The 27,943-nt window shown below is 44.0% G+C and overlaps 1 protein-coding gene across 2 annotated transcripts in view; it reads right to left on the bottom strand.

The window, feature by feature from the left end:
• Window positions 1–27,943, bottom strand: part of LHFPL3 (lipoma HMGIC fusion partner-like 3) — a 503,530-nt gene that overhangs the window by 40,831 nt on the left and 434,756 nt on the right. Inside the window, exon 3 of one of the 2 annotated variants that reach the window (XM_012650317.1) lies at window positions 9,774–9,821. The exons of the other annotated variant lie outside the window; for it this stretch is intronic. Within the exon in view, the coding sequence (XP_012505771.1) occupies window positions 9,805–9,821 (17 nt within the window). The 3' untranslated portion in view covers window positions 9,774–9,804. The remainder of the gene's footprint in view (window positions 1–9,773; window positions 9,822–27,943) is intronic. 2 annotated transcript variants of the gene reach the window in all.

Here is a 27,943-nt window from a genome sequence, read left to right as displayed (position 1 = left end):
GAGCCACCGCGCCCGGCCTTGATACTATCTTTGATCACCCCCTTTCTTCTCCTTTCTTCCACACCAAAACACAATCTAATACAACTAATATATATCAAAAATATCTGGTTTACATTATATTGAAATAAAGCCTTTATCAATAGTGAGACAGAGGAATCACCTATGGTATCCTCTTACCTTCCTATGTTTTGCTTTAAAACAACAACAACAAAAAACTATAACTAGCACCTGCATGTGACAGTGGAAAGCACAAGATTGCCAGAGAAGTTTGGGATGGTATTGCCTCTGGTAGTTGTATTGATAAAAACATATTTCAGAAAAAAATTTAAAATAAAATGATTAAATTTTTCTGTCCACTTCAGGCTGGGTTCTTAGCATACTGCATGTGCCCCTGTCAATCCTAGAGACAGAAGGAGATAGAAGTTTAACTATTTCATTTAATTTTTCTAGTTCTTACCAAGAGCAAAGAGAGATGCCAGAAGAGAGAGGCATTCACTGGTAGAGTTGGGAATTTCTTTATGAATCATTTACATCCTGGGGGATAAAAAACACATCTCAATACTTATAAACTGTTACATATAGCAGCCTTTTAAGGTACTTAGAATGGGCCCTTACTGTTCCCTTTGGGAGTGTGTGGTCAAAAAAACCCTGATGCTTTTGTGAAGAGACTGCAAGGAGTAGAGGGGGGCATGGAGGGGGTGGGGGTAGACCCTTAAGGTCCGTTTCCAGGGCTGCCTTTGGAGACTGTCCTGGGAAACATAGAGGTCCTCAGCTCTTTGCGCATACAGTGAGGCCCCCGGATATTATGGGATTCCTTGATTAGTGGCAAAATGCTTGTTCAGCCTGGGATATACAGAGATTTGACAAATCATTAGTTGGTACTCAGAGTTAGAACAAATATACTGCTGTGAGTAACTACACCAAACAGAGTCCATTCATTACTTGGCAGTGGATTATTTAATAATCAGTCCTCCCTGCATTAGGCAGAGTCTTATGTACCCTGAAAACCTCTAGTTTGAGTATCTTTACTGGCCATCAGATTTCCTCTTCTGTGAATTTTCTATTCATTAAAAAATTGATTCATAGAAGTTCTTCATATACAGTCTGAATATAATTCTTAGTTGATTAAATGTGTGGAAAATATTTTCTCTAAGACCATGAACTATCTTTTAAGTTGGTTATGGTATCTTTGGATATGTAGGATGGACACAGTTGAAGCTCTGACTCAGGTGGGGCACGGGCAATGTACGTAACCTAAACATTTGTATCCCCGTAATATGCTGAAATAAAAAAAATCTTAAAAAAAAACTTTAAAAAAAAGAAATGTACCCTTTTATTGTGGTTAAATCACAATTTCTTTTATGGCTTGTGTTTCTGTGTTTTGTTAAGAAAAATATATATATACATACATGGACTCTCTATATATTTATACTGTGGACATGACAATAGTCTATATTTTCTTCTAGAAGGTTTAAAGTTTTGCTCTTTACGTGGGTCTTTAAATTCATATACCATCATTTTTGTGTGTGGTATGAAATAAGCATATAGTTTCAATATTCTTCCCTCATTTGGATAGCTATTGTTCATTATCAATAATTTAAAAATTCACCTTTTTTATATGGATTTGTAATGCCACTTACGTCAGATAGCAGATGTCTCTGAACATACATGTTTTGGGGTTCTGGTCTATCAGTCTTTGTCTATCCAGGTGCAAACATTTTTTGGCTATTCTTGGTCCTTCATTCTTCTTTATCAATTTAGGATTAGCTTGTCAAGTTCTGAGAAAATGCTCTAGAGATTTTGATTGGAATACAATTGTACCTGTAGACTCATAATTTAGAGAGAATTGACATATTCTGAATCTTTCCACATATGAACATTTACTTACATCTTTTTTTAAGTCCATCAGTAAAGTTTAGTACTTTTTTCTAAAAAATGCAGAACAGATTAGCTACTTTGTAGTATTTGTTGCCACTGTGAATAGGATCTTTAAAAAATTTGTTGTTTGTGGACAAGCACACTATTTTTTTTTTTTTTGGAGACAGGGTCTTGCTCTGTTGCCCAGGGCTAGAGTGCCATGGTGTCATCATAGCTCACTGAACCTCAAACTCCTGGGCTCAAGCGATCCTCCTGCCTCAGCCTCCTTAGTAGCTGGGACTACAGGAATGTGCCAGGAACACTATTAATTTTTGCATATTGGTACTATGTTCAAGAAATATTGCTGAACCATCTTATAATTGTTATAAATTTATTTTTTAACATAAAATTTTGGTAGTGAAAAGGTGAGAGAAGGAGGAAAAGCTCCAGGTGTGGAAGGTGCAGGAAATGGCCCTAAGCACATTTATAGGATGAGGGAAGATGCCAAGGAAGAGAGAGCACTTCAATGTGGGGAAAAAGGAAAGTAACCAATGGACTCCAATCTCTGGAGGGACCAAAAGGGTGGGGATTAAGAACTCAGGAGGAAGAGCAGGCTCTGGGACAGAAAAAGGACAGAGAGAGATATGAGGGAATAGAAAGATAAAAAAAGAAGAGATTTGAGGTAGAGAAGGAATCTGGAGAAGTCGTCATTGCATGAGTTTTATCTCAGCAGGGGTGCTGGTGGGGTTTACGGAGGGTGGAGGTGTGTCACAGGTTTGGGCAAAGAGGAGGAGGCTTGGAGCCACTTCTGGAAGGGACTTGGGAGGGGCCGAGAAGGAAGGAATGAAAGAGGCACCAAGTGGCAGGGAGCGCCCAGCAGAGGTTAGAGGTGTGAAGGTGTAGTAGATGCCTCACCACGTTTGGGGCCTTTCTCCAGACATGCTCACTTGCCTAGGAATGGAGTAGAGGAAGCAGACAGATGGTGGTGGCGGTCCTGGATTGGAGGTTTTCAAAGTGGGGGAAAGCAACTTGGGGTGCTTGACAGTGTCCAAGCAGGCCAGGGCAAGACACTCTGTGTATATATTTATGTTTTGGAGGGGATCTCTCAGGATAGCTCTGCTCTTGGAGACCAAAGAGTGAGGGCTGGGGAGGCCTGCAAGTTGTAGTTTGCAGTAAGATGTGAGCCTGCCCCAGTTACAGCCTGTAACTGGGACCTCAGGGTTGTTTTGCCCCAGAATCCCCATCAGCCCTGAAACATCTGTAATGTTAAGAGGGCTGGGGTGGGCCGGGCGTGGTGGCTCACGCCTGTAATCCTAGCACTCTGGGGGAGGCTGAGGCAGAAGGATTGCTTGAGCCCAGGAGTTTGAGGTTGCTGTGAGCTAGGATGACGCCACGGCACACTAGCCTGGGCAACACAGTGAGACACTGTCTCAAACAAACAAACAAAAAGGGCTGGGATGAAAGAAATCTGCAATGCTAGCTTTCAGGGCACGTCTAAAGGGTCTTCAAAATATTTTTACACAGTTTTTATACTGATTGTGCAATGATCTGGTTTGTATTCAGCCTTCAGAGCAGGAAGTAGCCTGGGACACAGCTAGAATTTACCAGCTTTATTTTAACTTGATTTTGACTGCCACAGAAGCTGCTATGTAGTAGTGATTGTGAACCACATGCCCTATTTCTCTTCTGCAGTATCTTCAGCTAGAAAACTGCCTGCTGCTCCTGTGCACGGTTCCACTATTTATGAGGATTACATTGGAGGGTACCAGTGTTAGGAGCTCAGTAAATTTTACCAGCATCCAGAAAGGCAGAAAAAGACTGACACACTGAAAGGTGTTAAAAAATTATAATTATCCAGGTTTCCATGACAAAGAGGTAAAATTTACTGGTAAAATTTACCGCCCCCAGGAGTTGTTTTGCTTGAGTAAGAACAGGCAAACTGGCAGAGTTGTTCTGACATCACAATAATGCAACCAGGTTGGAAACTATTCTCTTGGGAAGATTTTAGAAAGGCAAACTAGGCAGCTAAATAGCCTCAAGGAAGCTGGGGGTTCTGAGTTCTAATTCTGTACTTTCTAAATGACTGATGTCTTGGCAACTGGGAGCTTCTTGAGGCATACATTTATTCATCTTGTATCCCCAGGGCCTGGCACAAGGTCCTGCCTATATTATATGCTTCATGGATTTAGAAGGAATTGCCATTGGAATAGAAATTAGCTGGCCGCATGATATTATAAAATATTTGCATTTGATAGCATCTCCGCCGGTTCTGCCTTATTAGGGAAAGGAACTATGGTGGTGGTTGGAATAGTGTTGAATAAGAACCTGTGTTCTGGAAGCAGACTGCTGGGAGCGAGTCCCTGCTCCATTGCTGACTTGTCAAACAGGCTCACTGAGCTATGATGTTCTCATCTATAAAGTGGGGACAATATACCTGTATCTACTTCACAGGTTATCGTGAGAGTGAAATAAAATCATGTAGGCAAAGCCTCTGGCATACAGCAAAATCACCATAATGCAAGGGAATTGGGAGTCTTTTAGCTGTTATTGTTACCTTTTCTCCTAGTCCTCTCAAAGATTCAATTTTCATCACCCTCTTACAGCCTGAGATTTTCTAACATATACTAAACACGTAGGGAGGGTATCAAAGCTCATAGAGAAGCTCTGAGGATCCGTTAATTTACAGAACCTAGCACAGTACCCAGGTCATAGAACATCCTCAATACATGCTTACTGAAAGCAGCAATGCTGAAAGAAATTTGCTCTCAACTTCTGGTAATTATGAAACATACAAATTAGTCTTACTAAGCAAATGATTTAAAGATTCTCACATATGCAATAGAATTTTTGGATACTTAGATTTTGCACATGAAATAATTCACTGAAATTAATGAAAGTGTCTGGAGGTTGGTGGTTCTCAAATTGTACTACGTAAGAGTTTCCTGGTTAACTCGAAAATTCCCAAAGAGTCAGAATCAGTAGATCTAGGCAGGGTGCACTACTAATGCATCCGCATTTTAAACCAATCCGTCAGTTGGTTCTGATACCGCTCTATAGGGCAGCCTAAAGGCTTCCTTTGAGAAACTCTAGGGGTTGCCTAAAAATGTGATGGGTACTTGTCTAAGTGCAAAAATCTCCTTTTACTTTTAGGTTTCCTTCTTTTTTATACCATGGTGAAAGAGTAATGGGATTGAAATGACCTTCAATCAGAGATTGGTCTGGGATATTCTGGGCCCAGGCAAGTTTTAGTATTGTACAAGCATGGACACACTTAAAGGATTTGCCACAAAGATTTAGAGTTATTTGGACACTCATTTGTCTGGAAAACATCCAGAAGGGCTATTCTTTTGGATTGTTAAACTGGGAGCCTATCTGTTTCTCAGGCTGACATTTCAGGAGGACTGTATTTTCTCCTTCAGGATTAAAGAAAGAAATATTCTGCAACACCATTATAAATAATTCAAAATCCCAGAGAGCTTAATGTGACCCATAAGAATGTGACCTGCAGTCACACTCCAAGTCCAAGAAGAATGTGTCTAGATCAGCATTAAAAGTATATTACTAGGAGATAAACGGTATGCCCGGCAGTCTGCAGGGGAGATGTCCTGTGTATGGATGGATTTACGACAGATTTTTCTAAGGATTTAAACTGCTCCAGAGTCTGGACTCTATACACTTAACCTCCGGTTGTGGTCATTGGTCTATTCCATCACGACACTGTGCTGCATGGTATCACTCTCCCCTCCTCACTAATCTGTTGTTGTAAATGTTGTCTTGAAAGGGTCTTAGGATTCAATTATTAATCAGAACCAATTTAATAGAACCAATTTATTCCTGTTGGTGCCAGGAATAAAATTTTTCCATTTGCAAAGCTGGGATAAGCTGATCAAGGAGAATGGTACAATTTCACAGGAAATACATTAAGCTTCCCACGCCTGCCTAAAGAGCTTACTGAGGTTTGCAAAAGTGCAGAGAAAGGTGTGTTTGGGTGGATACATTAATAGTCAATGGAGAGTAATTATCAGGAATTCATAAACCATAGTCTCACTTTAAATAATGTTTCCTTGGCCTGAGAGGAAGGACCAAGTTGCTATACTCTCTCTTTTTAAAATCTCATTTAAAATGTAGCCCCACACATTTTACTTAGACAAATGGTGCTAAGGAAATAATATTCTACACTTAATTGTGCTTTATTCCCATTTTTCATACTAAAGCTATGAGAAGCTACAAGCTTATTAATTGTCTTGCGAGGCGCCAGACTTCAGCCAGGAGGGTGATAAATGACCTAAATCATGTGTGATATGCTGGAAGTATGGACAATCTGTGTTTAGTACAAGAAGCTATTAATACGTTTTTGAAGAGGGTCTCGTAATGAATTGATCTCACACTGCCCTGTGCATACAGGAGGTTACTCTAAAAATGTGGTGGGTGCCATAGGAGACTAGAGTATGCCACCCCAAAATATGCCTCTTTGGCACGAAGATAATTTTCAGCTGATTATTTTGAGAAACTGCAGACACAGAAGTTCTGAAAATAGGGAGAAGTTTTGTAAGGGAAATTTACATCTATAAAGGAAATCTCATTTGTGACGGTGTCTCTCTCCCTGTAGCAGGTAGAGAAGGGTGAGTCTAAATCACTAGAGACTTATCAACGGAGAAGACACTGACTAAAATCTACATGACAAACCTTACCCTTGGGTACCTGCTTTTTCTGGTCACCTCTCCATAGCTGGTGCCCCCAATACCCTTCCTTCTTTGTTTCAGCTTGAACTCCTTTCTCTGTCCCTCTGTGCAAGGGGATATCTGTCTTTTAATTACGTTTTAGTTAATTACGGTGGCATTCCCTGCCCGGAAGGATGCATGTGGCCTCAGCAGTCAATGCTGCCAGGCTCCTTGAGCTCCTGGGAGGAATGGGGAGAGTGTCAGGGGAGTGCTTTGTTGTGGCTCAGGGACAGCCCAAGGGACTGGTTCCTTCCTTCCTTCTTTCCTTCCTTCGACACCTGCAGTTTTCAGTTTAGTCGCTAGAGGTCTCAGCAGGACAACGGTTATCCAAGGAAGCGGCCAAGAAGGACCTGGAAGAATCCTGAAACCCGTCCCTCCTCCAAGCTGGTTGACTGTCATTGAGGGGGTCCTCTGGCAAAGGGAGAGGTAAGGTGACCGCCGCCTGCCCGCCCAGCGTCGTCAGCGGGACAACGGACTGGTCTTGTGTGGCTGCCCAAGGATGCCACTGTCCTCTTCAAACAGCACTGTAGCTGTCCCAGGAGAAGGAATGGTAACACCAGAGCAATTAGGGTTGCCAAGAAGGGGCCTGTAGTCCCCTCCCATAATTTCCAACAGCCGTTCCCTCCAAATGACATGGTTGACTGGCATTTTTCAATCTTCTGTGACGTGCCATGCAATTGCAGCTTCAAGAGTTCCTTGCATGACACTTTTAGCCAGATTTGCTGCCTCTAAGCCCCTTTTCTACCAAAATTCTGGAGCTGAAATTCTACCCCAGTGATACTTTCTGAGGTCACAGCTCTTTGCAGCACTGTATTTTGTCCGGTAGCATTAGAATCTAAGAAGTACACAAGAAATTATCCACCTTTCTGTGGTTTCCCCATTCTGCCATATGCCGTCCTGCTCCTCCACCCAACTTTGAATCAGTATCAGGTCCAGAGGAGCCTGCTGCAGACTGCATGGGCTATGTTGGACAAAGCCACATTTTAAGCCAAACTTGATATATAAAAAGCCAAAGGGGCCTAAATGTTAAACAAAGTGATGATTCTTTGCTCTCTAAAAAAAGATTCATCATAAAAAATGTCATGTATTTACCCTGGAAAAAGAAAGCTCTGTGAAAATGACATTGCATATTTGGTTAATATCTGTATTTCCCTAATTTTATGTAAATGAAGGGTGTATCTCAAAACTAGGTTGAAAGCTGGCATGTGTGGGTTTCTATTCTTGCCTTATTGGCTTTCAAATTATTCTCTGACTGCCTCAGAGATTTCCCTGGCCTTGCTAACTTGGTTAGCAATAATACACTGAAAAGGACAAAATGTAACCTTGTTTACCTACTGGGTCTCCTTAAGTTCCAGAGCTCTAATCAGTGGTATCTTGGGAAGGAGAGAAGCAGATACCAGCCAGATAACCTCAAACTGCAGAAATCAGCATATTTGTAATGACCAAACCTGAAGTTTGCCATGCCTACTTGAACTTGATAGGTCCCTATGCAGTGGGTGGGCTACGTGCTTCTCATCTGCACCTTCTCCTTCCTGCCCTTGTTTTCTTCAGAGTCTCTACAGAGATTCACGGCTCTTGCTCCTGGAGGCTGTTCCCGTTTGCACAGCATGACTAAGACTCTTTCCATAATCTATAGTGGAAAATGAACACTGCTGGGAGGAAACTGCATGAAAAACAGCCTGAGGTCAGTGAGCAAACTTAACCATCATGTACTTTTTGAAATCAGTTGTTTTCAAATTCATTTTACAGATGAGGAGCCCGAGGTCCAGAGAGGCACAGTAGCTTTCTCAAGCTCACCCAGATATTTAGTGGCAGGGCCAAGACTGGGACCTGGGGTCCTTTCCTGGGATGTAGGCTCCTTCATTGTCCTTCGCTTCTAAAAAGCTCTACTGGTGGTGTGTACAGGGCTCTCCTCCAGAGAGCAACGAGCTGGGATGCCACACCGGTAAGATGCTGCGACGGAAAGAGGGGGACTTAGTTCTAATCCAGACTGTCCCATCTCGGGCAAGTGACTTTCTCTCAAGGCCGCAGCCACCTCCTAGGAATTAATGGACATGGGGGGAAGGCTCCATCTTTAAGGACTCTGCCCCTCTAGAATTCTGTGTCTAAACGACAGGCTGGGGCCTCAACACTGCAGGGGTTTGGGCAGTGTTCAGTCACGTCTCATGAGAACCCCTTCAATTTTAAATTCTTGTCGTCTCTGATGACTAATTTAGAAACTTTCCTCCTAATTCCCATTCAACACACACTGGAAACTTCAATGAAATTGAGAATGAAAGGCAGTTCCGACCCTGAAACCACCGGGGGACGCCTGTGCAGTGAAGCAGGATCGTATTTTATGTCCTGGGTACACTCTTAGGCACAAATACCTCCTTCCCAACTTATTTATTCTGTAAATATAGCTTATCACATAGTGAAATCTCTCAAATTAGAATACAGTTTAAGGAGAATCAAGGAACACCAAAAGGAATTGCGTGTGTGCGTGCATGTGTACAGTGCAAGAAGGGCCACTAGAGTTCATGTGTGGCTTAAAACTTATTACTCTTTCTCTGTCGCAGTCACGGTTTTGTTCCACAGATGTGTGCGTGTCCATCATACACACATGTACAGAGAGGAAATAACACATGAGAAGTTGACCTCTTCTCTGCATGGCTCATTCTAGCCCCGGTGCTTGGCACAGTGGCATTTACTTTCACACAGCATCGCTCCTAGGAGACTCCGGAGCAATGATCCCTTTAAGGCTGGGCCCCAGAGGACACGGCATAGCAGGGACCACGGCCTGCATGGAGATGCCCGCGTCCGTGGTTCCGCACGCTGCAGTAGCACATTGCAGCCACAGCGTGGACACAAGCCTAGAATCCTGAAAGCTGACAAGCTGAGGGCTGTGTGTCAGAGAACAATAACCGCCCGCAGCCCCCTGGGCGCCCCGGCTCCTTCTCGGGGAGGTGCCAGGCTGGCAGCTGCAAGTGCTCTGGCTCTTACCCCCGTGCCGGGGATTGTGGGGGAGAGAAGCACAAATACAAAATCGGGAACAAAGACTAAAGATCTATGGCTTAAAAGCGACGGTTCATGCGGCCCAAGCGCCAAGCGCCGAAAGCGGGAATCGCAGGAGAGCAGCGGAGAAAACATGCGGGAACAGAAGGCGGAAGCGCACAAAACACAGCTGAACCCACGACGAGCCATGCTCACACTTACATGGTGTGGTCTCACACTACCTTAGTTTGCCTTAAGCATTTCCATCGTCTGAGAGTGTGGGAGGAAAAAACAGAACGGTTAAAGGTAAAATAAGTCAAGAGCTCACACTTTATTTTTAAAGATTAAAAATAGCAATGTCATTACTGGTCCCTCCATTCCTAGTGTGCAGAGAGACACGCCTGTGATTTGTCGTGAGGGAGAACACAGTCCTGAGAGCCACATTGGCTGTGACCTCCAGTTGGTACTGCCGCTTGCTAGCTGCATGACCCTGGGCAAGTAAGTGTCTTAGCTTTCTGTGCCTCAGTTTTCTCTTCTGTAAAATGGGTCTAATCGTAGTACTTACCTCATAAGGTTGTGGTGAGAATGGAATGAATGAGTACATGTGAGATCCTCAGAACAGCCCTATTCAATACTGAGCATTATCAAAGAGTTAGACATCATTGTTGTTTTCGTTAGCTTTATTTTTAGCTTCCTTAGGCAATATCACCCAGACTAGAGGAATAAAAATTTATAGGAAGCCAAAGACCCAGAGAGAATTTTAGATACTCAATAGGAAAAATAATTCAGGAGAAAAAGACAAAGTTAAACATTCATGGATTGAGCAATAGTTCCATGTGTCATTGTAATTTTTTGAGGACATCATTTCAAATTCTAGATTATCCCAAAGCAATTCACAGTTGCTTTTAAAGAACAATAAGTAAAAGTCAGTTGTACACACACAGATCAGTTAGAACTCTAGAGCTTGGTTCATGTTGGGCAATCTGAGGTCACATACATGTCCTCAGGTGTTGCCTCTGGATGGTGTCATCTTGCACTTTCTCAGTTGCTTTTATCTAGCACCTCACAGAGAACTGCCCGTGCACAGACAGGGCTTGGGGTGAGTACAAATGGTTTATCAAGTCATTTAGGAAGACAGACTTCTCCATTCTTTCCCAGAAAGCTTATTAGCTTTAACCTCCCTTGGCAGGCTATTGAGGTCAAACAGGAAAGAATGGGACACTTAGTGGCGATGACACCTTAGCCTAGCAGGAATGTGTAAGCCAAATGCCCCATGGATGACCGGGGCGTGAATCTGCCTTGCTGACCACCTTCTGAGTCCCCAGTGGGTCAGTATCAGTGCCCAGTTAGTTCTTTACTTGCCCTTAAAGTGAATCCCACTCTTTCCACCTGCCAGTGGTACATTTGCACGCAAAGATGGGCCTAATGAGACAGGTCTTATTTAAAAACATGGAGCATCCCATGAAACTCAACTCAATGGGTTGTTTCCATCTCCTCCTTCTGTCCCATGGACACCTGATTCCTTCCCCTCCAACACCTCTTATCTGGTTTTACAGCCTCTCTTTCCTGCTTCCCATTTGGCCCTCTTCTTACTTCTCTCTCTTGGTTGTAACCTAGGTCTCTTCTTACTCATCCCTGGCCCAAGAAAGTTTTCAGAGTAGAAGATTTAGGGCTCTCCTCTAAGTTTCCTCCTGTCCCTTCTCACCTTTTCAAAGCCATGAACGATTGTGTTGGCTTTTGTTCAGGATGTGAGCATTTGGTTGGAGCGACTTGATTATTTAAAGCTGGGTGCCAGAAATACCATTTAAAATGAAAAATGAAAAGCAACAGTGGAAGTTTTCAGCTGGTAGAATATGGAAGGGAAAAACGTTGCGGAACACATCAGAGTCCGTTTGGTAGCTTAGCCTAACGCACCTTTCCCAGAAAGCGCGAGTCACAGACTGCCTGCAGGGATGGTGGCGATGGCGCTCAGCTTCCATCGAGGCACACTCTTCCACCAAGCAGGGTACGTGTGAGTGTGCGTGTGCACCTGTGGTCCCACACTGCTGTGCTGTGCGAAGGCCTCTGCTTGGAGCAGGGTTTTAACCTGGATCATTTTTTATATGTAAATGTACCCCCAGAGTTTAATTTCCCAGGTGAATAGCTGCCAGTTGGGCTGCAGGCTCCTAGAGTCTGGGCCTGGGTTTTTCTCTCTTGGGTAGCGTCTCACCACATCAAGTACAGCAAGCCCATCACTGCGGGAGGGAGTTAGGGCTGCCAGTGATCGAAGCTTCGTTTGTCTGGCAGGGAAGTTGGCTTTTTAAAGACATAGTCTTAGATCTTTCCAATCACAGGCACTGTTTCAAGGACACAGATTATAGTGCTTGGGCTCTGGAACACAGAGAGACACCTTGATCTGTTCGGCACCTTTTTGAAGGGATGCTATTATGTCATCAGAATGTTGCTCAGGCAGAAGTGCAAAGAGGAGAAAGAAGCAGAAGATACTTAGAGAAGCAAAGAGATTTTTGACCAGAAAAAGTAGGTCTAATGAATTGATGCTTGCAGAAATGGAGACATTTAAACAGAATTATTAAGCAGTTAGCCAGCTGTAACTAGGATAGGCAATACAAGATGATTTCATAAGGAATCATTTCAAATAAGTCATTGTCTTGCTTTAGAATTATCTTGCATTATCATCTTGCATTTGGTTGCACATCAAATGAAGAAGGTTGTTATTTTATTCATTTATTTTTTGAGACAGGGCCTCACTCAGGCTACAGTGCAGTGGCATCACTGTAGCTCACTGCAGCCTCAAACTCTGGGGCGCAAACTATTCTCCTGCCTCAGTTTCCTGAGTAGCTGGGACCACAGGCATGTGCCACCACGCTTGGCTGATTTTTCCATTTTTTGTAGAGACGGGGTCTCGCTCTTGCTCAGGCTGGTCTCAAACTCCTGGCCTCAAACAATCCTCCCGCCTCAGCCTCCCGAAGTGTTAGGATTACAAGTGTGAGCGACTGTGCCTGGCTGATATTTTGACAGAAGACAGAAAGGCAATTATGCTTTTTCTGTTGATGTGCCACAAGCAATGCCACATCTCCTGAAGTGTCAGTGGGCTCAGCAGGCCTGCAGGACCACATCTGGAGGGCTGGAGCCCTTGATGCAGCGAAGACAGCTGTGGCGACATCACCCTGCACAGTGTGAGGGTTAGTGAACAGTTCAGTGGCAGTCACTTCTAAATTCTGCTCTGGGTCCCAGGGCCCAATCCCCGCCCAAAGCAGGCCAGATATATTCCCAGGTGTAAGCTGTCAGGCTAGGTGTCTGTGGGCCACCCATATAGGAAAAAGGCCCCCCCCCATAAAAAATTCTACCACTAGAGAAGCAGCTGATGCCTGAATAACCTTGAGAGTATTTTGGTGTTCTAAAACTAACTCATCATAAGAACACTTTTTTTTTTTAAAGGATTATGTGCGAGTATGTGTGTGTTTGGGAGGAAGTTGATCAGGACAGATATGTTGGTTATTGGTAGTTGGAAACAGTCAAGAAATTGATTTTAATCCTCTAGAAAACTGCACTCTAGGAGAGATAAAATATTCATGTTAGGGGAAGGGAGGGAGCACAGGGAGAGAGCAGGAGAGAAGGGGGAGGATGATTTTGACAAAGGGCAGGACAGGGAGTGGATCTGCGCCACAATGGATGAAGCCTCACCTGCCTTCTTTTATCTCTCCTCTTGCTTTCTCCAGTGTCAGAGGAGGAGAAACTATTTGTCTTGAAATCTAATATCACAATATGTGTGGGGGGGGATGAGGATCACATCAATTAAGGGTAATTCTTTTGAGGGAATATAAAATATCGTACTCACTTTCTTTTTGAATTAATAATAGGGAACATAAAACTCAAATTAATTCACATGAAACTTATTTTAAAGATCCCTCCACTTTTATATTATAGCTAGTAAAAAGATGCAGTCGAGAGGAAAGGAGAGAGGTAGAGAGACAGCCAACAGGCAGGCAGATTCAAAGAAGAGGTAAAGAAGAGATAAAAATGAAAAAATCTGCACACAGAAAGACACATGTGAGAAAGGAGACATGTGGTGGGTTCGGGACAGTGATCGCAGGTAACCGAAGACACACACACACACACACACACACACACACAGAGCACATAATGCCTCGTAATACATATTGACTTCCATGAATTAGTATCATTTTTTGGCCTCATTCCATTTTCCACAATTTCTTTTAAAACATTGTTTTCTATTTGTAAGAATAGGCACAAATGAGGATGTAATATCTCCATCCCTGCCCTAGGATGGGGAAGATCGGTTGAGTTGAAGACAGGCTTTATGCAGAAGACGGACTGCAGGCCACTGAGGAAGGTGCTATCTTAGCTACATAATCAAGTCTCAAGACAAACCTCTTCTGGGTCCCTCTGACCCCTGAAAATGATCCCTCGGACCTTAGTTCATATTCCAATTAAGGCTGAGGCAAGGGGACATACTTTTTGTGCATCTTTCCATAAGATGGGGAGGATTTCTCAGAGAAAAGGAATAGCACACCGCTAACGAGAGGCAGCCAAGGCCTGCGGGCTCCATGCACACGCGTGTGCGGCATGTTGCCCTCTTTGCTATGAGCCCAGACAGGCCTTCCGCCACTACTGCTCATGCTGGGGAACTTTGTTCAGAGGGCTCACAAAATATAGGAATCACTCTTATCATGTTGAATCAACTCACAGGCTAAGATTTCATTAAATAAATTTATTTATAATGCTCAAAACATAGAAAGAGACAGCCTTTATGTTTCCATTTGATTTACTCAAACTGGAATGAACTGCTGTCTCATTTATTTAGAACATTAGAAAAACCACCAAAATGTCCCTCTGAGTACTTCTTTTATATCTGGGTGATTTGCCCTAAGCCCTGGGAGTTTGCGTTCTATAGTTTAATTTCCCACTTCCTAGGTTGTAGTAGCTAATAGGCAGAATGCTGAGTGTTGACTGGTTTTTCCTTCAAATGCATCATCTCCTGGGCATTCAGTGCACGGTAGTAGAGGGTAGCAGTGAAAAGAACAGAAATGAAATAGAGTCCCAGTGAAAATAATTTTTAATTGAGAGGCCTTTCAAGGAAGAAATATAAGATGGTACCATAATTTATTATGAAAATCAAGAGTTTAGAGCTGGACGTGACCTTGGTACTTAATTATCAAGCCAACTTGCTTCACTTCATAGATTAGGAAACAAAAACTCTCAGAGGACAAGTGACAGCCTGTTGAGGACAGTCAGAGTCAGTGGTAGACTTCCTGACTCATGATCCAGGATGACCCCACCATACTGCTTCCCATTTTCAGTAGAAGAACAAAGGTTTCTAAGCAATGACATCCATTAAGTAATATAACATGAGTAATGTGCCCAACCTGCCCTCCGAGTTTAGAGAGGTTTAGTCTCTTCATAAGCAAGCTAAGGGCAAAGTTGGGAAATTGCTTTAACTGCTCCAATAAAAGAAAAACCAAATCGCATATGTGGTCTGCTTCCATCTTTTCACTGATCCCAAATTTGAATAAATTATGGACCCCTTTAAGGCATCCTCTAAGGCCTTTGATAAATTTTCTCAGCCTGCATTTGGGAAACATTTACTTAAGAAAGCTGAAATCTTACTTTTTGAACATCACTTTCAATTGAGAATTCTCACTGAAAAAAAGACAAGGTTTATCTTTATAATTGGCAAAATGTAAATATTCTCATTGAACCCAAAGACACCCACCCTCCCAAGAGTATGTCCTTGCATTCAAATTCGAGAAACATTGTCCTAGCTCAGAAGTCACTTCTGCTTTCTTCTCTGGGTCTGTTAGTGAACTTCTTCCTCAGTTTATACCCCTTTCTACCTTTGCTCCTTCAATAGCTACCTCTTTTGTAGTGACTGGATTTTTTTTTTACTTTATATTTTTCCAATGGATCCTATTTCCTGCATTTCTGTTACTTTGTCACCGCCCCCCCCCTTTCTCTGAATCCTGGGTCACATTGTGATTTTCATAATATTTGCCTTAGAAGAAAATTCAGCATAATCTTGCTTTTGTGAATATTTTTAACAAAAATGCTACTTTTATAACAAGAAAGAGATTCAGGTTTTGAATCTGCTACATAGGCAGAAACCCTCTGGATTTCAGGAATGAAGTTCCATTGGTTAAAATGCAGCTTAAACACCTCAGCTGGCCTTGAAGATTAGTTAAGTTCCGTGTTTTGCAATCTCACGAATTTAACACTGCCATCCTGTCCTACCTCTCAAGGGACAAGTGGCTAAAAACACATTCAGGTTTTCCTCTAAGGGGGAATTTCTCTCTCCTTGACAGTCTCACTCTGTTCTGCGTTGCAAACTACTAGGAACTACTGGGGAGCTCCCCTAGGGAGTGTCTCTTCTCTGCCTACTTTCATCTACTCCTGGGCCAGAATCTTCTTTTTCTTTAAGAATTCATTCCTTGGGGGAAATGCAAGCATGCTACAATTTCCTCTTGGCTCTTACAGTGTTGTTGATGTTCTTTTTTGGATATTATGGAAAGTGGTTTTCTAAAAAATGGAATGAGTCCTAGTACTACATTATTTTGGTTAAAAAGAATGAAAATGAAAGGATGTTTCTCTATACTTGCACATTCCAATGGCAGTTACTAGCCACATGTGGCTATTTAAATTCAAATTAATTAAAATGAAATACAATTAAAAAGTCAGTTCCTTAGTCTCACTAGACACACTTCAAGTGCTCAAAAGCCTCGTGTCTAGTGTATAAAATTGGACAGAGCAGATACATTTCCATCACTGTTTTGCAAGACAGTGTTGCTTTATAACATTTATTATGCTTTAATAAAATTTGAAAGCAAGCTATGTACTGTGCTGTACAAGTCAGATTCTGAAAAAGATACAATGAACAAAAATATGTCAGTCAACTACAGTCAAAACTCATCTGTAAAATGCTGAGGATAATTATTAAATAAACAATACAGTTTGAATTCTGGGTGTCTTTTTGTTCAAGTCAGCCACATGGAGCCTCATCAATTTAGATTCTAAGAAGATCAGACTTCATTTAAATGAATAGAACTGACACTAAAGTGGTGTTTTCTCAATGGAGACATGTATGTGGGGTTAGCACTGGGGTGGAAACATGTCAGAAATACCTGGGAATTTGTGCAGGACTGGCCATTCCTGCCCCACCCAGACAGGGAGGGCAGGTGCAACACAAAGAACTTCTTTTGAAAAAGCTCTTCAGGTGGTTCCCATGTATCTTTCCCACCCTCATTCCTCCAGTTGAAGACCAAAAAGATGGCTAACTGCAAAATGGCAAGGAGCATTTATGTAGGTTAAGTACGTAAGTCCTTATGTAGGTTAAGCTCTGATTGCTGGGGCTGGTCTTAGCAGTAGTTCTGCACCAGGTCTAAGCACCGTGGGTATGCCTTCTGGTTAGCAACATTATATCGCCTCTCCAAAGCAGTGTGGGTAATATTGAAGGCAAGCTAGCATTAAACATTTATTCATTCAAGAATGACTTGTTGAGCATCTAATAATGTCTAATACTGTGATATATGTTGTGGAATATGGTAAAACAAGTAAGCAATGGCACTGGAATGTGGCAGCTAAGTCCCCGTATGGACTTTGGAATCAGGTTGAGTTTAAATTTGGTGCTTGCCAGCTGTGTGTCCTCAGGCAAATCGCATAAGCTCCCCAAGGCTCAGTTTCCTGCAGTAAGTTGGGGATAATGCTAACACTTCATGGGGTTATTGTGAGGACCGAATGATGTAAGGTACGCAGCAAACATTTGATAAAATCTAGTGACTACAGCATTATTAAAGAGTATGTAGTCTAGTGAGGAAGATAAACCCACCTGAGCTGCACTCCTCACTGCAGAGATGGCTGGTTCGATTGGTAATGAAACAGTGCCAAAGGAGTCAAAGGTGCAGGTTTGATCCCTGTGTGGTCCATCAGCTCAGGGGCATGTCTGATGCCCCTGTGGTACGCCCTGCTATCTCGCAAATGTGGGCCAGTAGGAAATCAGGGTGACGGTACATGGACAGTTGCATGTGAGAGCTAAGAATGATCCAAGATGAAGTCATCCAAGTTCTTTCCTTTAGAAATGAGCAGATTAAGCTGCAGAATTGAAGCGCTTTGTCAAACTTTAGATATAACCTGCTGATGGCAGAGCTGAGGACAGATCCTGGGGTTCCTGATTCCCTGCCCAATGTTCCTTGTATACACTGAATGTTTGCTAATGGAACAGGAATCTTCATCACCATGAAATATTGGGAAAGACGCTTATCTTACTATTATAGGGTCATGGGATTATTTTCAAACATATTTTTATCACCTTCAGAACCCAGACATTAGACTGGGTGCAATTTTCATCTGTTCTCAGAGGTAAATTTATTATTTTATTTTATTTTTTTTAGAGCTAGGGTCTCACTTTGTCACCCAGGCTGGAATGCAGTAGCACAATCATAGCTCACTGTGGCCTTGAACTCCTGGCCTCAAGCGATTCTCCTGCCTCGGCCTCCCAGGGTGCTGGGATTACAGGCATGAGCCACTGCACCCAGCCCTCAGAGGTGAACTGACATGCAACAAGACACAGCTTCTAGGAGGGATTCTGTGCAGACTAACAGACTAGCACAGCCAGATGCTCTTGAGGTCCACTTTGTTGTACATTCCAAAAGGTAACCTGGCTCATCACTGCTCAGCCGGGGTAAATCCTTCACTTTGGAATATCAGAATGATTAGGACAGCACAATGATCTCGTAAAAAATCAGAGTGCCAGAATGCAGGTTAGGACCCCATCTTCATGTTAACCACAGCCCTGATACGCTCTTTCTTGCACTGCAATTCTCAAGGCAGATGGTCAACTCTTGCTTCCATCACTGCTTTCATCTTGTCACTTTCTAAAAGCACAGATGGTGAAAGAACTGTAGGCTTTTCAGATTAGAGTGTGATGGCCTCTTGCTCGCTTGAGCACTTCTTCCTGTGTTGCTGTGTGGGACAGCTTCTTTCAACCCCAGTAAGTACCTCAGCATACGGGCCAGCATGCCCAGGGACAGTACAAGAGAGGGACAAGACAGCGCTTTTAAACACTTAAATCAGACATGCCACTCCCTGTTCACAGACCTCCAGTAGCTCCCACCACCGTTAGAGTAAAACCCCAGCTCCTTTCCCTGGCATCAGCATCCCGCAGGACCTGGTTCTGGTCTGCCTCTCCATCTTCTTTCCCCCACCCTCCCTCCCACTCATGACCAACCAGTCAAACTGCCTTCTTCCTGTTCCTCATTCCCATCTTAGGGTCTTTGCACTTGCTCTTCCCTCTGCCTGGAATTCTTTCTCTCTGATTGTTGTCAGCTAGTTTCTCCTCATTTCAGCTTCAATGTCAGGTCCTCAGAGGCCTTCCCTGAACCTACAGTCTAGTGGAGCTCCTTGGTCACTGACTAGCATATTACTTGGTTTAAATTTTCTGCATAGCACTTTATACTCTTTTCTTGCCTTTTAAATTTATTTTTTTGCGTGTATACCCTCATTAGAAAACAAACTTAAGGAGAACAGGAATTTTGTCTACTTTGTTCATGACTTTACCCCCACCACCTAAAACTGTACCTAGAATTGCCTAGCACATAGTAGGTGCTCAATAAGTACTTACTGAATGAAATGAGTAAATGAATGAGTGACTACCACTCCAGGATCACAGCTCATCTAAGCTTATCGTCTTGTTGGTGCTACTCGTGCCTGCAGAGAATCTCCTAGGCTCTGCACGTTGCCTGCCTAGATGTAAAGTGTAGGGCACCATGGAGAGCAAACCCAAAGACCACTTTTACTAGCAGCACATTCAGCAAATGTTGGTGGATTGAACAATATTTACAGAGTACTTACTCTGTGCCTCATACTAAGGTCTTTATGAGGATTAACTCATTTAATCCCAACAAATCCATTGGGTAGTCACTATTCTCACTCTCATTAGTGAGGATCCATGAACGGAGGCCCGGATGGTTAAATGTTTCACCCAGGATCACACAGATGGTAAACTGAAGGGCTGGGATTTGAACCCAGGGCATCTGACTCTGGAGACCACACTGCCCACTGCTCTAGGAGATCCATAGCAGAACCTGTATGGGTGAAGAGAATGCAAAGAAGAAAGAATGGCCAAGAGAAAATGCCAGAGAATGTAAATTTATAGTTGTTGAACGAATGTAGATAAGGCTGATAAGTGTCTCCCACCTGCATAAAAATAGAAGTTTTCGATCTCTACCTCTCCAAGGCTACGAATGGCCCTCAATATCAAGATGAACAAGCTTCTCAGCATTACAGGGTTCTAATAAAGGAGTTCTTTGGGCATGTTCCATCCAAACCATCATAAAGCTGGAACCACCTGCCTGCAGGACCTTAGCAGGCCATGCTGGTGAGCTGGCTCCTAAGCCTGCCTTCCATCCACCTCCTATTTATGCCAACAGTTGTCTCTGCTTGACAGTGGCAACTGCCATCTGGTGACTGGACTTGGTTCCTTCTGTCCAGCCAGATCCCGTTGATGTACACTAGGCCTAAACAGGTGATTTCAGGAAGCAAACAATGCTATGGGGTATTTAAAGTCAGAAGGCAAAAGCACTGGTGATGTCCAAGGGCAGCTGGCAGATACGGAAAAGAGACAGGTGAGGATTCAGAAGGAGCTTGAGGCTGGCTCTGATGGAATTCAGAGCCAGGGGAGTCCTCCTGAGGATTGAGTTATTCTAAACATCTGGTCTGACCTTCACATCAAGCAGAAATACTGAACAGAAAGATCCTAAGACAAGGTGGTGAGCCATGGCAGGGGAGAGCTTTTGGAGATGAAAGAGAGCTCTAAATGAGAAATAACAGCGTAAAAGAAATGCTTTAGGACTCAATTTGCTAGGTAAAATATGCTTTACAGGAGTATTACACTGCGAACATTGGCTATGAAAAACACTCTCCTCTGATGTATGCGCCCAAGCTCGATAAATTAAGGCCACTGAATGTGCAGCTGGCAGTGAAATTGGTCCCTGAGAGTTCGCTGTTTCCTTTATGTGTGATGGGGGCTGGAATGCTCTGGGTGTTATTATTGCCTTACAGAATGACGGACAGTGTGACTAACGTTAGATTTTCCACCATAAAGGGCCAATGACACTTATCCAGTGCGTCTAAAACCCCCAATATTTCAAATATCCAAGTCTACCTCCTGCATCAAGCCCCATTGCTGCAGCTGAAATGACAAAGGACGGGGCTGATTTCTGTGCGTTTCAGTCCATTTCAAAGCTTTCTCACTGTTGCATCCTGGCGTTCACCAATACACACTGAAATGGCCACAGACAGGAAAACAGAACAGCAAGTGAGGGGCTGGAAAGCTTACACAGTGCCCATGTCATTGTCCCTAAATGATGGAAGGGCTAGTCAGGGAGAGGGACTGAGGACGGGCTACGGAATGCCGGGCAGTTCCTCGTGCGGCCTCACTCCACTCTCCAGACACCTGGGCAGGCAGCGATCACTAATGCTCCTTTCACAGCTGACGGCAGCGACTTCAAAAGGATCCAGTCATTTAACCAAAGTCACCTAACTAACAAGCAGTAGCGTAGATTCAAATTCAGGTCTAGTTATTCCAGAGATGGTACCCTGTCTAGAACCCACTCCTGTTGCATGGTATTCCGAAGCACCTTTTTCTGGTGTATTTAAGGTGTTCTCCGAGATTTTGCCTCATTAATTTCCATGATCTGTTTTGTGAAGCAGGAAAATCCCCACTGCATCTTTATTTTTCAAATGAGAAAACTGTGCTGTAGAGGAGCTCTAAGAAAAATCTGAAAATCTTGTTAGGGTATCCTGTAGTTTGGTGTACTCCAGGGGAGGAAGGTAAGTGGGGGCAGGGGTGGGGTACAGGGGAGGAAGGTAAGTGAGGGCAGGGGTGGGGTACAGGGGAGGAAGGTAAGTGAGGGCAGGGGTGGGGTACAGGGGAGGAAGGTGAGGGCAGGGGCGGGATACAGGGGAGGAAGGAAGTGAGGGCAGGTGCAGGATACAGGGGAGGAAGGGGTGGGCGAAGGTGGTCTGCAGGAGAGGGGCTGCCGGTCCCGGTGGAAGCGAGTTATCCTCTAGGTTCTCTCCTCACACAGGATGAGGTTACACATAAGTTTACATGTAGCTCCAGGCTCTAAATGTTGTGCCTTGCTTGGTCTTTTAAAATTTTTTGTTTTTCCTTCAAAAGAAACAAACTCAGTTTTTCTTAAGGAAAAAAATGCTTTCAAGTCCTGGAAAGTTTTGAGCGCATGAGTATTTTCTCTCTAAAGCTCTCTGTACATACGTCAGAACTGGCTGAATTCAATTTTGCAGCCTTTGGGGGAACAGAGAACTGCACAGACTGCACTTCCACCGAAACTCTCTTTGGTTTATTTCAATATCACATTATGCATGGATAATATTTTTTAATTAAGAATAGAAGTGCAGCTTGATGATATTCCATTTTGATTAAGATAACTCAGTTTGGATAAGAATATAATTTTTTTTATTTCAAGAATATAATTTTTAATCTATAAAGGTGGACATGGGCACATGGCGAAATGGTCGATTTCTAGCTGTACATATATTGAGTTATAGGAGAAAAGTTTTCAAAAGGATAATTTTTTATTCTTTCTAATCCGTTTCCAAAGTAGAGTCGCCGTGTCATTTGTAGTCCAATCAGGTCACTTTTGAGAGTAGAAGTGGGTGCTGTTAATGATTATCTCAGGTTAGCACGTTTCACCGGACTGTGCCAGGTAAACCAGGATGAATACCCATTGTACCCAAAGGTTCCACATTTTCTTCTTCTATATATTCCACGAGAAGCCCAGCAATCCCTGACTTAAGAGACACCCGTGACCGCTAACACTCTCCACTGCAGGAGTGGGTCCTTTTACTTTTTTTCTACTCTCTTCCTTCATATTTCCCTATGTCTGCTTCCCTCCGCTGTGGGCAAGCCAGGCTGTGGACCCCTGGTCGGTGAGAGGGGCACCCCTGAGGAGGCTCTTAATGGGGGTGTGCTGTCTCCTCTGGGTGTGAGGGTGGGTCTAAGTCCTGGGACCAGCACTGGGCCAAACCACGGTCTGAGCCTCCCAAGTACGGAGTTGATATGTCTTGGGGACTCTCTATTTTCCTCTCCCCTCCCACTTGTGCCATCCGTCTGGCTGACCTCTGTAAGTGCTCTGGCCTAGGAGGAGTCTCCACCCAACACCCTGTGGCTGGAGAACAGGAGGGCCGGCTGGTCGTGCTCTCCTGAGAAGCCCTGGTTGTCTCATTCCCTGGGGATGGCTGTCAGGCCAGCGTCTCCTAGGCGCAAGTCCTGTATCTCCAGGACACCAGGACACTGTCCCTTTGCTGGAAGGATATTTGGGCATCTAAGTGTCTTGGTTTCAGACAAGAGGGCAGAGGAGCGGGGCTCTCCCCTTCCCATCCTGTGAGGCTGTCCCCTTGACCATTCTGCCTGCTAATTCAGGAGCAGGCAGTCCCCTCCTGCTGGTCTGGGGAGTTTGAGGACGGTGGGGACAGAGACTCAGGAGCCCTGCCTCTCTGCTCTGAGGGCACTAGGGCCCAGGGAGGCTCACTGTATCTCCTAGACCATCCCATACAGAGAGGCTGGGGCTGTCTCAGAGCCCTTGCTGAAAGAGTCCCCACGGACAATTTGAGTCAGTCATGGCAGGAGCGAGCTGGAGAGGGTCCAAAACTGGGAACTGACAGATCTTCTCTGTTTCCTCTTGGGTTGCCCATATCTGGATCATTAGGATCACTATGGGAGCCATGGCTGGAGAGGGACCTAGTCCAGAGAAGAGTGGTCAGGACTTGTGACAATACCGTACAACTTGAAGAACCTGGGGGCAGTTAGTGTGGTGCTGAGCACAGGACAGCCGCTTTCAAACTGCAAAGGGCCGTGGTCTGGAAGAGGGTCTAACCTCCTTTGTGAGGTCCCCAAAGATTGGTGGAGACCTCTGAGAAATGGAAGGTGACCCACAGATGGGATAGGCCTTTTGAGGGAGTCAGCATGATGAAATGAGCCAAGCAGTTCCAAAATAGCTTTATGAGTGAATTAAGTAACAGTTATTTTTCATGGAGTACATCATATTCTATTTGCTAGGTGCTTTACACACCATGGGAGAGACTGCTAATTAATTATCCATCCTCCCCTTCTGCTTTAATCCTCTATACTGTTGTAGCAACGTGTCCAACTAAGGTCCTAACTTTTCTAGCCCCCTTAGAAGATAGATGTGGCCAATGAGTTATAAACAAAAGGTTGGGTGGAGCATCTAATCTAGAAAAACCCTTCAAAGGGAGCTAACTCAACTGGGAAGCAGGTTTCTTTGTGTCCTTCTCTCTTCTTCTTTCTGTCTGAAATGCAAATGTGATGGCTGGAGCTGCTGCAACCATCTTATGATGACAAGGTAATCTTGAGGATGGAAGCCACATGATAAAGATACTATAGCAAAATAAAGCAGGAAACTGGGACATTCCAGGATGCTATGGATCCCCCTCGCTAGTCCTGAACTGCTACCATTAGATTTCATATTATATGAAGGAAAATCAACCTCTACCATGTTTAAGACACTGTCATTTGGATTTTCTGTTATATGCAGCTGACCTAATCCTGAAACACACATTATTTCATTTAGTCCTCACAGCAATTCTGGATGATAAGTCTTGTTACATCCATTTTATAGATCAAGAACTGGAGGTTCCAATAGGTGAAATAACTTGCCCAAGGTCACAGAACTAGAAAGTGATAGAGCTACGGTTTGAGCCCAGATCAGTCTGACCTCAAGTCCATGATCTTTTCATGTTGCTTCTCTTTTCACAGATCAGGTAATGTGTGATGGCAAATTCTGTACCAATCCCTTGTACAGAGCACTCTCGCTGTCCAAGTGTACTTCAGTGCACCAGGCTCATGTTGCTATGTTTGACATTTGATCCATGCCATCTTGAATGGAGATGTGACTCAATTGTTTGTGTCCCTCTGACCTCAGTCCCAGTTCCTTCTGTGGTCCTCCTACCTTCTCCCCTCCCCCCATATGTGCCTGCTTGAAATGAACAATCTAGATGCCACCTGAGTCACACAGCATGAGTAATTCACAGAAGGCAAGTCATGAGCTGGGGCCTGTGCTTCCCAAACTCCTAAATCTTGTTTGAATAGTTTATTAGCCATCTCTTTCTCTTTTTATCCAGCTTAGTGGCCATATCAGCAAATGCGGAGACTGGTTTACAGTTTGTACTCTGTGCCCTCTTCGAAGTGGAGCGAGAAATTGAAAGGCTTCTGTCAAACCCATTCATTCACACACACATTCAAGATCAAATTAATCTTAAAGCACTCGTGGGCCCTTTAATGTTTCTGAATTTTCCTTTACAAATCTATAGTGATCTTTATGGCATAATATCCATTTCAACCTAAAGCTATGGCAAACTTGGAAATACAATTTTTTTATATAAAACATTCTGGGATGAAATATGTCATAGGATGGGAAATTAAGATCAGAATGGAAAAACCCCAAACTGCTTAATAAATACAATAAGTGCAATCACCTGGAGACAATTAGCCAAAAGGGCTCAGAGTCCTCACAGAATCGTGTAGCCAGTAGGGCCTTAGAGATCTCCTGGTCCAGCCCTCTCATTTTAGAGAGGGAAAACTGAGGCCTAGAGCAGTTAAGTGGCCATCCTGGGTCACAGAGCTGGTTAGGGCAGGACTGGGTCTAGAACCTGGGCCTTCCAAACTCTTCGCTCAGATGAAAGATACTTGCAAAATTAAGAATTTTGGCACAAATCCATTTCTTCCTTATCTGAAATTATTTATTAATCTGGGGACCTATTGCCGACATTCCCCACATCCTATGCTGCGGGACCTTCCCTGTGTCCTACAGCATATACTGTCCTGCGTCACTATTTTGTGCACCCCATATTGCTGTCGACTGTAATCCTACTATTGGCCATGCCCGCGCTCACCTCCTCACGCAGCCTGTGCGCCTCTGGCGGCCTGGGCCCCATGTTACTTCTGTGTTGTATCCCTCACAGGGTGTAGCCCTCAGCCAGTCACACAGGAGACACCCAACAGGCACTTGTAGGCAGAATGAGCAGTGACAACCAAGCAATCTTTGGGTGCCGGTTCACCGTCCTTTTTCCCTGACCACTGCTTTTCAATTCTTGATGTTTACCCTCCCACATCCTTTCCCTCTGCGTTAGCCCTTTGCTGAAGATGACAGTTATTTTGAACCATGGATCCACCTGGGATTCTTCCAAGCTGCTATGGCTCACTTGGTGTTAGAGGTGCCACAGAGGGGTTTGCTGACAGGCCGCTGCCAGCCCATAGAGCATCTTTGTGTGAATTAAAAAAGGTCACTCCTTCCGTTGGGCCACAGTGGTTCTAAACCAGGAGAAATTTTAGCTCTCAGGGGACACTGGGCAATCACTAGAGTCATTTTGAGTTGTTACAACCGAGTGGTGCTACTGGCTTCTAGTGGGTAGAGGCCAGGAATGTTCTACGATGCACAGGAAAGCCCCCCACCCTTCAGAGAATTAGCTGGTACAAAACGTCAACAGTGGTGGGTTGAGAAACCCTGCAGTAGAAGGAAAACTTTCTTATTTAGATGAGGATGAAATTTCAGGGACCTGTTTTTTCTTTACCTGATAAACATGTTATAAGAAGTTAGCATTTCCTGCACCAAGTATCTACTTGGACCAAGGCTGAATACTTCTAGATATTTGTATTTAGAAGCATCACTCACCAGAGTTGTCAACATCTCTATGCTTTCCACTTTTGAGAAAGACGCTTCAGACAGAAATCCTTCTAGAATATAACATGAGTCCTGGGCTATTAGAACTGGGCTCGGTGACTTAGTCTCACAGAAACCCTGTTAAAGAGGTAAAGCTCAACTTACATCTTTGGGGCATGAATCACTGAAAAATCTCTACCCCTTTCCTTCTCTGGGTGATGTTGGCACCGAATCCCAAGTTATAGCTGCCCATGCTTCACTAAATAACCCCTTTCTTTCCCTGGTGTTGACATTTTCTTAAAATATGCAAGCTCTTAGCACTTCCACCCTACAATTGGGGGAGCTAAGTAGCTCTTTAAAACTCTTGGTAAATTTACCAACCTTTGATTACAGCACTTAACCCATGTTTGCGAAATGCTTCACCTATATTCTTATTTGCGCAGTTTATTGTATCTAAATGAGGTTTCACCTGGAGCTGGGAGAACAGGTTATTTTGTTCATTTCTCTGTAAGCTCCTATTTTTCCAACTCTAGAAGCTCTGGCTCTGCTACTTGGGGCCTTTAAAGATGGCAAAACCAGGTTATAAAGTAGGGCAGTGACATGGTCCCACTGCGGGTTGATCAGATTTCCTCGTTTCAGTGTCCTAGCTCATTCACATCGCATGGGATGCCTCACATCGTTGGGTCTTTGTCTTCCAGAACCTTTGGACCCTCACAGTTCTGCCTCTTGGAACTCGAAGATGTGGCTCTCTCTGAGGAGAAGTAGGAAGAGGTAGAGGTATTTGAGGGATAATTCAGGATTTCATTTCAGAATCAAGAGAATATTCTCCACCTCAGCCCTCACTTCAGAGGGAATCTGCATTAAACTGTCTCTTGCCCACAGCTGCAGGTGCTTCTGAATCAGAGCCCTTCACTTCCCTGCTTCTCCTCAGCAGAGGCAGCCCCGCCACCCACCCACCCACCCACGCAGGATGCTCTCAGCCGGGGGCCCTGTGCTGCTCGGAGTGACCCACACAGCCTTGGAGGAGGAGGGGGCCGCAGAGGCAGCCGGCCCAGCCTCACTTCGCCCATGTCCTCACCACTTAATGGACACTTGTTAAAACCCGCAGAGTGGATTTTTTGTGACAGTCACTTCCTGTCACATTTATTAAAAAATAGGACACCACATAATGGTATTTTTTTTTTTAAAGCAGAAAGCATGCAATAAAGATTAACTTAATTGTGGTAATGCTTTGAAAGTTTCATTTTGCAAATTAGCAGTACAGGATGAACTGTTGGAAGGCAGGCACCTGGAAGGCATTTGATGTTCCCAGGGGAAAAGGAAACGCTGCCCAAATTTAAGCAGGAAAACCTGGGGGTATCTCTCTAGGCTCCTTTCCTGGAAAAGCTTAAAATCAGTGCCGGGACAGGCCAGTCTTGGTGGCTCACATTGCTCAAGCCTGTAATCCTAGCACTCTAGGAGGCCGAGGCGGGATGATTGCTTCAGGTCAGGAGTTCGAGACCAGCCTGATCAAGAGCGAGACCCCCATCTCTACTAAAAATAGAAAGAAATTAGCCAGACAACTAAAAATATATAGAAAAATTTAGGTGGTATGGTGGTGCATGCCTATAGTCCCAGCTACTCGGGAGGCTGAGGCAGGAGGATCGCTTGAGCCCAGGAGTTTGAGGTTGCTGTGAGCTAGGC

This window comes from Propithecus coquereli, unplaced genomic scaffold, assembly GCF_000956105.1.
Source record: "Propithecus coquereli isolate 6110/MARCELLA unplaced genomic scaffold, Pcoq_1.0 Scaffold32, whole genome shotgun sequence".
NCBI lineage: Eukaryota > Metazoa > Chordata > Mammalia > Primates > Indriidae > Propithecus > Propithecus coquereli.
The sequence above is the reverse complement of the archived record's forward strand: the minus strand, read 5'-3'. Positions and strand labels throughout refer to the sequence as shown.